Source organism: Myotis daubentonii, chromosome 17 (assembly GCF_963259705.1).
Source record: "Myotis daubentonii chromosome 17, mMyoDau2.1, whole genome shotgun sequence".
Classification (NCBI taxonomy): Eukaryota; Metazoa; Chordata; class Mammalia; order Chiroptera; family Vespertilionidae; genus Myotis; species Myotis daubentonii.
This window is the reverse complement of record NC_081856.1, coordinates 7523308-7538998: the sequence shown is the minus strand read 5'-3', so window position 1 is coordinate 7538998 and position 15691 is coordinate 7523308. Positions and strand designations below refer to the sequence as shown.

The following is a 15691-nucleotide window of genomic DNA, read 5'->3' as shown; positions in this document are numbered from 1 at the left end:
CATATCCTCCAGTGAAGATTAATATATAAAATCAGGACTTATTTCAAAACACTATAGAGCATAAATCAGAAATATGAGAAAGAAGAACTAACTTGTCTTTCTATGTAACTAGATAATATATGGCAGAAACTCTATAGAGAGGAAAGCAGTGAGGTCCCATCTGTTTCTATGCCTAAACCTCCTCTCTGTACAGATGATTCCTCCACTTATCAAGCCATGCCCTAGGGTTTTCATGTCTTTAAGATGCAAATGATTCTATCTGAAAGTAAGAATATAGGAACACCTCCCAAAGTAGGCAAATCTCCCTTACATAGGCTAAATTCTAATGTAAATAGTTAGACTTCTATAACAGTTTCCCTAAATACAACATTTCATGTAAAATATCCTTTTCAAGATCACTAGTAATAGGAATAAAGAGAGATAGAAAAAGATAAAATAGAAGAGTTGCAATAAACATATTGGTAATACTACTTGGGAAATTACAAAGGGAGCTAAAGCTAAGCATACCTGCCTTCGAGAAACAAGTTCCTGTGTCATTTTGGCATGGCAGCAGGCTGGATACTGGGCGGGAGCAGGGGTGGGTAGGGTTGTTAGGGCTTGGAGAGTAAAAGAGTCAGGTAGGAATTGCTGATAAAGCCAGGTGAGACATACTGGTATTGTCTACATGCTGTGGCAATCAAGCTTTAGAAAAGGAATTTGGAAAATATTCCTGGATGTACACAGGAATATTCCCGTAAGTTATACCCATGAGGGACAAAAGATACTAGAGGCTTTAGGAACTCTAAGACAAAGAGAATGTATGTCAACAACTTAAAATTTAAACAACAAACCAGGAATGACAATTAACCCCTAGAGGCCGGGAGCGCTATCACACTCCTCCTGTCTTTCGCCAAAACTGCCAGAAGCGCGATCGCGCTCCTCCTGCAGTGTCCAGTTCTAAGTCTGCTTTTATTAGTGATGATGATATTGCTAAATATGTCAATTCTTGCTGTGAAGATGACGATTTTGTGGAAGATACTGAATATGTAACTTTATTTACTTGTGATTCATAATTTTTTTCCTAAACTGCTGTAAAATCAGCAAAAATGCCTTGGCAATTTTAGCATAGTTCCAAGGATATTGGTTGGCACTCAAAGGGTTAAGGTGTAGAAAAATAAAATTCTGTTTTGTATAAAAATTACCTGCAATAATATAAAACTTTTAAACTGAGAAAAGTTTTGGAAACAGGATAGTAAGTAGAACTTAGCATTACATAACATAGTATTACTAATTTAAATGTATAAAGTATTTCATGTATTTAGTTTCAAGATTCTTGAAAGAAGCAAAAAAATATATGTCTATGTATCTCAAAAGCCCAAAATTGCCATCAAAGTCATGCAAGTATTATTTTTCACATAGGTTTTGTTACTTAAACAAAAATTCTTCCACTATGAGGGCTCTTTAACCCTTTTTGGTCCAATGTGGAGGCTGACTCGACAGATCAGGCGCTAGGAGCAGGTCTAACGTCGAGGCTGAGGTCAACACTGCAAACCGGTTCAACATTCAATCCCGTCAATTAATTTGGATCAGATTGTTTGAATTCCAAAAATAAAATTGGACTGCAAAGGGTTAAGAACATAAATCTTATAGCTATAAAGAGAACACTGTACTACCTCATAGCCTTACAGTGAGAACTGAATGATGCATGTATATATGTCAGGGAAAAGTTGTTTAGCAGAACATTATTTCACCTCCAGCTATTGTAATACCAACTGAGTGTACTGCTCTTTTCTGACATTAACTGCCCTAAAACAGTCAAGGGCAAAGTTCTCCACCCTGCCCTCATTTCTCACAGCAGCTGCTAGTGATAATACCATTGTAATAATCTGGTTATTATTTAACAGAAAAGGAGTAAAGGAAAAACTAGAAAATATAGGCATGCCATTTATACAGCTTTGCTAGTTAATTTAACACTCTCCAAATCTGTCCCCCACTGACCCATGGGGGAAGGGACTGGACAAAGGCAGTTTGAAGGCATGTTTACTAAGGTCTCAGTGACAGGGGAAGGTGCTTACCTGTCTCTCAGTCACACCTGTATTTCACTGCAATCACTACATAACGTACATGAGGATTGCATAACACAGCTCACCTAATTCCCATTTCCTTCACACTTCCTGAAAAATGTAGGTTATAAAGAGACTTCACTATTATGTCTCTGCTGCCCTCTACAGAAATATGTCTTGGAAGACAATGGTAAAATAAATTATGAAAATCCAAACAGCAATACTAACCAACATGGAAAGTCACATCAGTAATCAACTACACTTGTTAAATGTCCTAAAAGACAACATTACAAAGACAATTTATTGCTATGGTCTTTAATTTCTATCATGCTTTTCTTCCAAGTAGTTGAGTATGTAGTTAATCTGTATTCCAAGGAATACAATGTAAGTAATTAAGAGAATTTGGGACATGAATTAGAATCTCATTTTGCCATTTATTAACTGTATCTTCATATTCTCATCTATAAAATAGGGGTATAACAATAATAACAACTACCTCACATGATCAGAACCTAGCAAAGTACTGACACATTGTAAGAACTCAGGGTTACTGTGTTTTAATGTTATTGCTATCACTATGACACTGTAACAAAATGGTCAGGACCACAGCCCAGAAGCGAGTGTGTCTGAGTTAGAATCCTGGCTCAATCACTTACTACTTTATAACCAAGGGTATTACTTAATTTTTCTGGGCCTCAGAATCCTTATCTGGAAAGAAAGGATGATAAAACAGCTCCATTCTCAGAGTTTTTGTGAGGTTTAAATACACTAATGTATGTAGCAAAGCACTCAGGAGAGTGACCCACAACAAGGAAGCACGTGTATTAGCTGCTGGTGCTCTGAATGCAATTGCCTTTGCTCCAGGGAACTGGTGGAATCACATGTATAGGCAAATCGATCACACCCCTGGACAAGGGATTCACAACGGACCCGAATTATAATCAGTGCTTCCCAATTAATTAAAGTAGAACATGTCTTATACAGTAAGTATCCACCCACCATATGTATGTTTCATTTCTACAAGCATACTAGCATATGGGGCAAAAATACCCTTATAGGTTATATAAGAGGTCGTGTTTCTGGAGAGCCAATTAATAGGTACAAAACTCCTAATTATAGTATAAATCTTCCCCCTCCACTGTTACTTAATGTACATAGCTCATTTACACATTGTAGCTGACTCCGTCAACACCCTACTCATGTCTCCTCCCCTGTGTCTTCAGTGATGCTTGCTTGCCCTATTATCCAGCTTCCAGCTCATCCATTTCTTTGCCTCAGGGCCCCTCTGATGGGATAATTCTAAGGCTCACAGAGTCTAAGAGCAGTATTAAGCTCCAGGCGCCCACAACAGTAACTTGCTTGATAATGACCCCTTGATTGGCTACTATTCCTTCCTGGCTCACATGCCCACTTCACTACCAGGAGATGTTCTCAGGGCATGCTTCTGCCTGAGAAATTCAAAGGCAAACAATAAACAATGAATAGAGGCAAGTCTACAAAAACTGCACATATTTTACTTCTTTCAACCTACTTGAAAATATGAAATAAACCAAAGAGAATGGTTTTAGGTATTAATATAAGGAAGTATTAGGAAGTAAGTGCTGATGTGACTACATGATCCTGGGCAGAGGGTATGCGGGTATATGAGTTAGAATCTCCTGAGAAGCAGCTGCCAAGATAGCATGAGCTATAAAAAAATCACTCAGAGAACCAAAAAGAAAAAACAGGAGGACAACTTAAGGGAGCTGTGGGACAACAGGAAACATACAATATTTTCATCATAGGAGTAACAGAAGGTGAAGAAAGTGAGCAAGGGATAGAGAACCTGTTTGAAGAAATAATGGTAGAAAACTTCTCTGACCTAGTGAAGTAAAAAGTCACTTAAGTTCAGGAGGCACAAAGTCCCAAGCAAGAAGAACCCAAACAGACCCACACCTAGACACATCATAATTAAAATGCCAAAAATTAAAGACAGATTCTTAAAGGCAGCAAGAGAAAAGCAATTTGCTACCTACAAAAAAGCTCCCATAAAGCGATCAGCTGATTTTCATCAGAGACTCTATGGGCCAGAAGGGAATGGCATAAAGTATTCAAGGTAATGAAAAGCAAAGACCTGAAACCAAGATTACTGTACCTGGCAAGGCTATCATTCAAAATAGATAGTGAAATAAAGAACTTCCCAAACAAACAAAAAAAAAGGCTAAAGGAGTTTATCAACAAGAAATACAAGAGGTAAAGGGGCAGGAAAAAAAAATTTTTTTTAAAGTAGCTGAGCCTGACCAGCATGGCTGTGGTTGAGCGTCGACCTATGAACTAGGAGGCCACGGTTCTATTCCTGGTCAAGGCACATGCCCAGGTTGCAGGCTCAATCACCAGTGTGGGCCATGCAGGAAGCAGCTGACCAATGATTCTCTCTCTTCATTGATGTTTCTATCACCCTCTCCCTCTCCCTTCCTCTTTGAAATCATTAAAAATATTTGTTTAAAAAAAGAATGAGAATAACTCAGGCTTCTTGACACTAACTATGGAACCAGAAAACAATGAAGCCTTCAAAATTATGAAGACAAATTATTTTCAACCTATAATTGTATACAAATTTTCAATCACATATCAAAGATGATAAATGCATCTTCTGATTTGCCAAGCCTCAAAAAATTATCTTTCACAAATCTTTTCTTGAAAGGTCCTGTAAGATATGCTCAATCAAAATGAGAATGAAAACCAAGAAAGAGGCATACGTAGAATCCAGGATTAAGTTGCTCCAAATAAGAGGAGATAAAGGGAATTCCAAGAAAGAGAATGAAGGGAGACCTGAGTAGTAATAGTCACAAAGCGGAGAGGCTGCTGAGTTCAAATTAGAGCAGCGAGAAGGTTGTGGGGAAAAATTCTCCACTAAAACAAATACAATGGTAAAAAATTAAAGTTTTATTAATGATAAGTAAAACCAGGAAAACAAAACCCCCAAATAATTAACTAAAGAAAATAAAAAGTTGTGAAGGAAAAGTAATCATAACTAATATTTGCCTTTGTTACAAATATTATGTATTCACACATATGTAATGCTTAATATTAACCTAACCAAACATGATATACATGTTCTTAAAAAATGGAGGGATGGGGAATATTCAGTGGGTAGCTGGTGGTGAAAAGTGGGTGAGGAGAAGAGAACTCAGTATTTATTAGCTCCCAGGAACAAGCTGGAGTTACAAGTGAAATAGAGAAAGGCTTCCTGAATAATTAATGTAAAACTCACAGGAGAGAACCCTGATACCCAAGGACCGAAGGTGGAGACTGCATAGAGACAGATAGGAGGGGTGAAGGTGCCAAAGTGCTGGCTGGACACCCACAGATGGCAACTGAAGTCCTGGAGAGGTATCTCAGCTGTGGGTGGAGCCACTTAGAACTCTGGGATCTAATCCAATTAGTCAGAAACAGGCTTTAACACTGTCCTGCACTCGACATTGAGAGGTGTAGAGGATCCACCTAATACATAGTTACAAACCAAAACAGACAACCATGATGAGGAAACAAAGAAACAACCTCCAAATGCAAATTCAAAATAAACAGTCCAATAAAGAGCTTCCCAGACCAAAAAAAAAAAAAAAAAAAGCTAAAGGAGTTCATCACCACCAAGCCAGCATTACAAAGAAATGCTAAAGGGATTGCTGTAAGAACAAACAGAGAGAGCAACCTAGTTATACAGAATTAAAATGGCTATAAATAAGTACCTCTCAATAATAACCCTAAATGTAAATGGAATAAATGCTCTAATCAAAAGATGTAGGACAGCTGAATGGATACAAAAACATGACCCAACTATATGCTGTCTACAAGAGACCCACCTCAAAACAAAAGACACATACAGGATGAAAGTGAAGGGATTGAAAAAAATTTTCCATGCAAATTGAAAAGAAAAAAAGCTAGAGTAACAATACTCATAGCCGACAAAATAGACTTTAAAAGCATCATGCTAAGCAAAGTAAGCCAGTCAGAGAAAGATAAATATCACATGATTTCACTCATTTGTGGAATATAATGAACAACATAAACTGATGAAAAAAATAGAGCCAGAGGGAAAAATATATTCTAGAATATGATATAAGTAATCCTGTTATTTGCAGATATTTAATATTTCCTACAAATTTTGTGATATCATACTATGTTAGTACAGTTTTGGTAATGTTATTATACTTAAAACCCTTTTATTCTTGAAATATTAATGTTTACTGCATGTAATATTATTACATGTAAGATCATTTTTCTTGAATAACTAGTGTTTATTGCTCGTAACATTGTCATAAAAAATATTTATCTATGTTTAGAAATACATTACAAGCATGTTATTTAGAGATAAGGAGATAAAGTGCAAAAGAATCCACTAGGAGTTAAAAGTTGCTACCTTTGAGGAAGGATATGATTAAGAAATGCCATAAACAGAATAAAAATTTTTGAAACAATTCATTCTTACCTTAGGAAGCTCAGATACTCTCTCTTCACTTGTCAAAGAATGACTGCTTGCACAAGAAGCACAGTCTGATATTTCCACAGCACTCTCGCCATCTTCCACAGCACTCTCACTGTCTTCAAATTCATTCTCATCATTAGTATCTTCCCTGTCACTGTCCCTCTCCCAGTCAACAAACTGCAGTTCATCTAGAAAATAATTTTAAACTCAATTTTATATGTTAAATACAATTTTAAACTCAATTTTATTTTTTTAATTTATTTTTTTATTCTCAACAGTTAAAAAACATGTTGCTCAATAATTTAAAAATATATAGCCGAAACCGGTTTGGCTCAGTGGATAGAGCGTCGGCTTGCGGACTGAAAGGTCCCAGGTTCGATTCCGGTCAAGGGCATGTACCTGGGTTGCGGGCACATCCCCAGTAGGAGATGTGCAGGAGGCAGCTGATCGATGTTTCTCTCTCATCGATGTTTCTAACTCTCTATCTCTCTCCCTTCCTCTCTGTAAAAAATCAATAAAATATATTTAAAAAAATAAAAATAATTTAAAAATATATTAAAAGACAGTGAAAAGTACACTCTTACTCTTCTCTCTAGCTATCCTATTACTCCTAACTCTTATTCCCACTCCAATTCTCATGTATCTACTTTTATTAGTAGTTTTTGTACCCTTCTAGGGTTTCTCCAGCATGTTAAAGCAAATAAAATATAGTCAAATTTTTCCTTTCCGGTATACTGTGATCTGTTTTTTACTTAAATGATGTGCAGGTTTTTCCACATCAGTAAATAGGGAGCCATCCCAATTCTTTTCTATAATACTAAAGGCCCAGTGCACAGATTCGTGCACCAGTAGGGTCCCTCAGCCTGGCCTGCGCCCCCTTGCAATCTGGGACCCATAGGGGGATGTCGGACTGCCGGTTTCAGCCCAATCCCCACAGGCCAGGCTGGGGACCCCACCAGTGCACATGTGCACTGGGCCTCTAATATGCCAATAAGATCTTTGATTAATCTCTTCCTGCCCTCCTCCATACCCCCTTCCCTCTGATATTCATCAGTCTGTTCCATGTTTCTATGCCTGTACATTGAGCATCTGCCCCTGGTGGTCATTGCACATTATAGGTACCAATCGAACGGTAGCAAGGTTGCTTAGGCTTTTATATATATAGAATAGAGGCTGGGTGCATGAAATCTGTGCATAGGTAGGGTCCCTAGGCCTGGCTGGTGATCAGGGCTGATCAGTGGGGCGACAGGTGGGGCGATCAGGGGGCCCCCACTGGCACCCACCTAGGCCGGCCTGGTGCCACCTGCTTGCCGGCCCCACCCCCCACCGCTGCTGCCGCTGCCGGTCGCCTCCCTCTGTGGGGCAACCAGCTGGGCGGTTGGGGGGGACCCCACTGGCACCCGCCTTGGCTTGCCTGGGGTTCTGCGGGCTAGGGTTAGCTCCTGCATTGAGCATCTGCACCCTGGTGGTAAGTGTGCGTCATAGCGATGGGTTTTTCCACCAGTTGTTCCACCGTTCGGTCAATTTGCATATTAGGCTTTTATTATATAGGACTAGAGGCCCGGTGCACAAAAATTTGTGCACTCGGGGGGGAGAGGGGGGTCCCTCAGCCCAGCCTGTGTCCTCTCGCAGTCTGGGACCCCTCGGGAGATAACGACCTGCTGGCTTAGGCCTGCTCCCGGGTGGCAGAGGGCAGGCCCAATCCCTAGGTGCAGCCCCTGGTCGGGCTCAGAGCAGGGCCGATTGGGGAGTTGGGGCACCACCCCCTGTCACACTCAAGGCAGGGTCGATGGGGAGGTTGTGGAGCAACCCCCTGTCACGCACAGAGCAGGGCCCATCAGGGGGTTGGGGTGCTGCCCTCTATCACCCACAGAGCAGGGCGGATCAGGGGGTTGGGGCGCCGCCACTCTCACACTCAGGGCAGGGCCGATGGGGAGGTTATGGCTCTACCCCGTCACACACAGAGCAGGGCCCGTGGGGGCGGGGGGGAGCTCCCCCCTATCAGGCACAGAGCAGGGTGGATAGGGAGGTTGTGGCCCTGCCCCCTGTCACACACAGAGCCGCAGGGCGATCAGGGGGTTTGGGTGCTGCCCTCTGTCACGCTGATCCCAGTGCCGGGAGGCCTCACGGCTCCGCTGATCCCGGTTCTGGGAGGCATATTACCCTTTTACTATATAGGGTAGAGGCCTGGTGCATGGGTGGGGCCAGCTGGTTTGCCCTGAAGGGTGTCCTGGATCAGGGTGGGGGTCCCCACTGGGGTGCCTGGCCAGTCTGGGTGAAGGGCTGAGGGCTGTTTTCAGGCTGGGGGTGACTGAACTCCCAAACGCTCCTTTTTTCCTTTTTTTTTTTTTTTTTTTTTTTTTTATTCTGGGCCAGCTTTAGCTTGAGGCTTGGCTCCAGCTCTTAGGCCTCCGGCTGAAAGTAGGTTTCTGGCCTTTGCTTACAATGTTGCGAATCTGCTGGCTGAAGTTGGGCGTATTTGTTACAGAGTTTCTTAAACTGCCAGCTCAGAGGCAGCGGCAGGCGGGGAACGTTGGTTTCCTCCGTCACAGCCGGCCGCCATCTTGGCTGACAGTTAATTTGCATATCTCGCTGATTAGCCAATGAAAAGGGTATCGGTCGTACGCCAATTACCATGTTTCTCTTTTATTAGATAGGATAGTATTCCATTGCATAAATGACCCATAGTTTATATAATCAGTCTTCTACTAATAAAGACTTTGTCAAAGATTTTCACCCAACATTTTTTATAGATTTCTCTAAGCAGTAAAGAAACAAAGTAAATTTAGTTTTTAGTTTATTTCATAAATATTATTATCTAGATACTACCTTTGCAAAGTCTTAATTTGAAAGTTAAATTATGTTAATATACTAATAATCAAATGTACCAACTCTAATTCGCTATGCTTAAAGAGATGAATAATTAAGGATAAATTATTCTCTGGGGTATGGTACATAATGTAAACCTTCCCTACATTACAAAGCCCAAGCGCTCCCTCACAGCTACTTTAGCTACTAAGCAGGCTACTAAGATATCTTGGCCCTATTTCAGAGGTCTAATAGCAACATTCTCACTTCCAGATAGAAATAAAATTAAAAATATAAAACTTACTAGCTTTAATATCTTAAGGGAATTCAGACTAAAAACAAAAAAAAGAAAATATTTAAGCTATAGTTAAAAGTATGAGAGAAAGTAAACAAAACAAAAAGAAAGAGTCTTCTGTAATCTGATACTGTTGTTCAGAACATGAGGCAAAAGTCAACTCTAACAGTTTCAAAAAACTGGAGGTCCAGTCTAGGAGAAGCAGATGCACGGTGGCATTATTCCCTCCTGTCTCCCATCACATTTACTCACGGGAGCTAGACACAGGAATGCACAGGAAACTCTCCCAGTTGCCAAACCATCACACCAGGGAGCCATGGGAAGCAAGGGGAAGGGAACAAGTGTCCACAGAGTTAATGCCCCTGCCACCAGTTCAACACATTTCTGTAGCATTCATTCATTCAGTCCTCTTTCTTTCAATAAAATCAGGGTCTACAAAGGGCCTATCATGCCGTTCTAGACCCTCACAATAAAATACACACACACGCACAAAAGAGAATACAGAACAGTGTTTCTAACTTGGGCAAGTGCAGATGAACACTGATACTGCTGTAAAATGATCTATCATGACCAAGACTAACAAGACTTTTCACTTGGTCACAATAATTTTATGAAACAGGCAAGATAGTTGCTGTTAGACTAAAATTTGCATTTCACAGGTGAGGAAACTGAGTCTCCATAAACATTTTTCCCAAAGTTACATAAAAGACAAATCAAGAGGAAAAATTTTTTAAAGAAAAAAATATTTTGACAATTTTAACTCAGGGTTCTTCTCTGCCTTCTCAATCACAATTCTGGGCCATAAAGCCCAGAGACTCTAATCCAATACAGCTGAAAATACTGTTTTTAAAGCTCACCTAGTAATTCTGATAAGAAGCCAGGTCTAGCAACCACCAGAAGAGTACTGAAGAGCACAGCATTAAAAGTTAGATATTCCTGGCTTGGGATAACAACTGGCACATTTATTAACTATGTGACTCTGGGCAAGGGACTTGATTTCTCTAAGTTCAATTTTCTTCTGTAAAATAAGGATACTTAGATCACAGGATCTAGCAGATATCAAAGAAAATAGCATCATATCTAGCCAAGTGTCTGAGATAAACAATACCTTGATGAATGGTAAGTAAAGGTAAAAAGGACAGAGGAAGAAAGGGAGAAGAGAGAAGAGAAAAAGAGGGCAGAAGAAAAAGCTAATCAAGCAGCTGTACACATGAATAGACAATCTCCAAGGGATCATTTACTTGTTAGCTAATGGTCAACTTATTTAAGAGAAGTCAACAACTTCCTAACTCATTTTAAAGCAATTAGCTCAAAGCATCCTCCCATTCTTTAACAGTTTTGGAAACTACTGAGTATTAATATAAAAGATCTTTTCATACAACAGGACAAGATACAGTGTTTTTAAATACCAGTTTTACTGAGATGTAATTCACATACCTCACTATTCATTCATAAAAACATACAGTTTTTAATAATGAAATTATGTTCGGAGATGCATGAAGACAAACCAAGAGTTATATGACGATGAATTTCATTTAACATGGCTGAAATAGCAATTCTGAGTTTAAGTATAACCTTAAAATACCACTTTATCTGGCTATTACTGAAATGTCAAACGATAGTTACCAAGATGTCATACAAAGTGGCCATAAGAGCATAGTCAGCTTCCACAGGAGCTGTCTATACAAGCAGAACCTTGACTCGGTAACTAAATAACGTGGACCGTCAAAATAACAGTGAAAAAGAAGTCAAAGCTTATGTTAAAAGCATTAAAACTTTTATCTACTCTTAGATGAGCTATATATTTTAACATATGGAAAAATATCATGATTTTTATAATCTTAAGTCTGTGGTTCCCAACTGGGGTGTGAACTGCACTTTAGGGCAGCGGTCGCCAACCGGTGGTTCATGGACCACTGGTGGTCTGTGAGGTCTGAAAGGTTGGCGACTGCTGCTTTAGGGGATATCTGACATCTAGAGACATTCTTGGTTGTCACCACTGGGCCTGGGAAAGCTGCTGTCACCTAATGGACAGGAACCAGAGATACTGCTAAACACCCACAATGCACAGGAAAGCTCCTGTCCCAAACAAATAACTCCCTCGCTCCAATTGGCAACATGCCAGGACTGAGAAACCCCATTTTAACTGTCAAAAGCAGGATATAATGTAAAATGCCATCAGAACAGACCTAGTAGTAGTTATACTTCCACCACACATTAGTTGCCATTGTATTTATCCAAAACAGGTTAGCAGGGAGCAATATGGGTGTAGCATTAAGTAGTTAGTTGAGAGTACTGGCTTTGCCGTCAAAGAATGCCAAAGTGGAATCCAAACCAATTCTCACATGTTCAAGCCTAAGTTGTTAACTGTAAAAATTCTAGTGGTAATACCTATCTCTTAGAGCTATTATGAGAAACAGTAAATGAAAAAATATTTCTAAAAGGCTTAGCCTAGACGTTGGGACTCAGTGAGATCACACATAATCAATGCTAAGTATCAGAAAAGTAATGTACCTTTTTTCCAATATTGAACGCAATATTTAATAGAAACTAGATTTCTTACAAAATTATCAATTTACCTTCACTGGCTCCATGTTCTGAACATAAAATATTCCCATTACAAAACCTGTCTATTCTAGAGCCATGTCCATTACCTCTCTCTGACTTAGAAAGTAGTTACCTTCATCTGACTGATCACTTCCACTGGAGCTCCAAGTTATATCTGTAAGCCCACTGGCACTCTTAGATGTGGTAGTTTCTGTTAAAGAAAAAGAAAATATGTAAAAAGCAATCACCTCATAGAGTTATCAGAATGAGATTTAATGCATGTTCCTTTGACGAAATTATAAATACACAAAATTCTGATGCTAGCAGGGATAACGTCTCATGTCAGATCTTCCTGCCTACTGTTCTATGTGCAACCTGGGTTAAACTTCTCTAAAGTCATATTACAAGAAGAAAAAGAAGCAGAAATGATTGAAATAAGTTACAAAAGAAAAATGACTGGAGCACAAATACAAATTCAAAAAAAAAAATAACCTTAAAATAATTATGGATTACATGATTTCCTTCCTAGAGTATTTCATTAAACAACAAAAACACAAATCAGAAACTACAAAATCAAAACTTATGTACAATAGAAATGTGTCTGTGTGCCTCCTTTGCCATACTAAGAGCCCTGGAAGCACCAGTGTGCTTAAAACACTTAACAGCAATTCTTTTCAATTAAACTTGTTATTTTGAGATAACACTAAATTAACATCTATATATATAAAACCCTAATATGCAAATAGACTGAACAATGAAACAACCGCACAACTGAACAACCAAACAACCGAAAAACTGATTACTGTGATGTGTGCTGATCACCAGGGGGCGGTCATGGAACATGGCGGGCGTCAGCAGCAGGCGGCAGAGCGCAAAACATGGCAGGCGTTGGCCGCGGCGGGTTGGTGGAGCAGGTGAGTGGGGACACCAGACCAAGGCGGGGAGCCAGTCACTGTCATTGGGGTGAGCCTCTGGTGGTTACTGAAAATTCTTTGCTCTCGTGTGCCGCGGGCCCGCCCAGTGCTCACACCTGCTGCCAGTGCCGATCCTGCTTGCACCCACTGTTGGCACCAGAGCCACCGCTCGCGCCCGGTGCCAGCCCCAATAGCTCGGTACTGTCAGTGGGTGTGAGTGGCAGCTGCCAGCCCCGATCGCCCCTGAGAGCTTCTCCACTGCCCCCTGCTCCTGATGGGAGATCGGGGCAGTGGCCGCCCTTGCATCTGCTGATGGTGCTGGCCCGGCTTGCACCCACTGCTGGCGCCGGTCCCAATTGCTCCACGCGGTCAGCGGGTGAGAGAAGGGGCGGCGCCGTCAGCGCGTGGGAGTGGTGGCGGCAGGAGCAGGGCTGCAAGCAGACAGGGGACCGGGGGCTGCAGCGGGAAGGACTGGGCGGGGGCGTGGAGGATGGGCCAAGACCTGCCCCTGTGCCCATCGCAGCCTCACAGCCTAGTTCTTTTCAAGGTGCATGATTTCGTGCACTGGGCCTCTAGTACAGTTATAATAAACTAGAGGCCAGTGCATGAAATTCGTGCACAGATAGCGGCCCTAGGCCTTGCCAGTGATCAGGGCCAATTTGTGGGGTGACCGGCAGGGCAATCAGGGCCCCCACTCACACCCACCCTGGCCTTGGGCCGCCCACTAGCCAGCCCCGCCCCCCAGCACCACTGCTGGTCGCCATCTGTGGGGTGACCTGTGGGGCAATCGAGGTCCCAGCTCACACCCGCCTAGGCCTGGTGCCGCCAGCTCACTGGCCCCCGTCCCCCACCATGGTGACCAGTGGGGCAACTGGTGCCCCCGCTCACACCCACCTTGGCCTGGCGCTGCCTGCTCACCTGCTCCACCATCCCACCGCAGTCCGGCTCTCGTCAGGAGCCATCAGGGCAGGTAGCACCACATCGCTTACTCCTGCCATGTTCCGCGCCACCCCCTGGTGGTCAGCACACGTCTAACTCCTGGTCAGTTGAACTCCCGCCCATGGGGACAATTTGAATATTAGCCTTTTATTATGTAGGAGCATAATAAAGAAAACTCTTGTATTCCTTCCCCAGTTCCTTAATTGATAAAATTTTACAAAACTATATATCATTACAATCACAATGTTGATACTAATACTAAAGAAAGATAACTTACATCTTTATTTTCATTTTGAGAGTACATGTATTAAAGCTGGGGCCAGTGAAACAAGGAAGAGTAACAGGAGAGAGACGAGGCGGGGCTGCTCTGGCTCTTCAGAAACGTTATGGGGGGAAAGTGAGCAAGGCAAAGCTGCTGCCAGCGCACAGGGCAGTGAGAGAAAAGGGGGTCTTGTGGGCACGTTCAGGGGTTTGGCCTTGGACAAGCTACCGCTACCCATTGTTCCCCTCAGAGTTTAAGAGATGCATGCCTATGGGGGAATAAAAGGGAGAAGGGAAAGGCACAGATGTGCCCCTGGGAAGGAGAGCATCCTGGGTCCTTTGTACTAAAGGTTTTAAAGGCTGGGGGGTTAAGGTCTTAGGGGAGAATCTCAACAGAATATTCATCAACTTAAGCTGATGTGCCAAAATGAGATTTATTCCCTTAACTTCATCTGTCCTTGGGTGTGTTCGGCACAAATGGTATTAACTGGGTTTCTGCTACCCATCTTCATGAGTAGGGTGATTTTAAGCTTTTTACCCTCTGATTGGGGAGAAGTGTGAACCATTTCTCTTAAGAGTCCTTGGTTACAGAAAATAGGACTTTGTAATTTACTAGATGGCTATAAATTTCTTGGCCATTTAACGACATGTCTGTTTCCTTATTCCACTTGGCCTGGCTGCTAGTCTGTCTCATTCCCCCCGAGAGACTTCCATCCTGAAATCTTTTAGGGGTGATAAGGGAGGACAGTGTGTATCCATTAACTGCTTCCTGCTGACAGGGCTGTGGTCCCTGCCTGTGTAGGGGATGGAAGTCTCTCGGCCTGAGCTAAAGGGCAAGGGAGTGGGATCCGAGACTGGAACAGAGAGGCTGTTAGCTGATTCTTCCAAAGTAGGAAAGGCTGGAATCCCTAAAGCATCATCATCTTGATATGGAATTATTGTGTCATTCCAGAAGCGAAGTTGGTAGATTGCTTCATATTTCACTGACTCGATTATGTTGTCCTGAAAATAAGTCCGTTCAGTTCAATTGCCGAGTCTCATTTCAGGAGGTGGTGATGCAGATGGGCTCCCAAAGTGGGGCCTGGAAAGAGTGCCAGGACCAGGTGAATAAGCAAGGTACCAGGCCATTTCTCCAAGGGGCTCTGATCAGATTCAAAGTCAATCTTAAATCCTTAAAGCTGTCTGGTGACATCCAGAGTCCCCGCATGTCTCTCTCCATCATGGCATTCCAGTCAGTCCTGGTTGATAAAACCACAATTGGAAACTGGCTTTATGTGTCGGAGAAGGGTGATGAAGGTGATCTGAGTCGCACCACCATATGTTACCAGTGATGTTAATGACAAAATGGCACCACTTGTTACCCACGAAGCTGAAAGTTAGGGAGGTAGTAGAAGTGAGCCAGCTGGACTGTGTAGGCTTA

At 42.0% G+C, this 15691-nt stretch overlaps 1 protein-coding gene across 7 annotated transcripts in view; it reads right to left on the bottom strand.

Moving 5' to 3' along the window:
• The window catches only part of SPIDR (scaffold protein involved in DNA repair), a 285105-nt gene that overhangs the window by 252575 nt on the left and 16839 nt on the right, over positions 1–15691 (bottom strand). For 5 of the 7 annotated variants that reach the window (XR_009449640.1, XM_059672698.1, XM_059672701.1 and 2 more), the window contains 2 exons: positions 12291–12368; positions 6511–6695 (listed from right to left, as the gene is read on the bottom strand). Coding sequence is in view for 5 of the 7 variants with exons in the window: in XM_059672698.1 (XP_059528681.1) it covers positions 6511–6695; positions 12291–12368 (263 nt within the window). In the remaining 2 variants the exon portion in view is untranslated. Of the gene's footprint in view, positions 1–6510; positions 6696–12290; positions 12371–15691 lie in introns of all 7 variants that reach the window. The other 2 variants (XM_059672704.1, XM_059672699.1) reach the window with 2 other exon arrangements.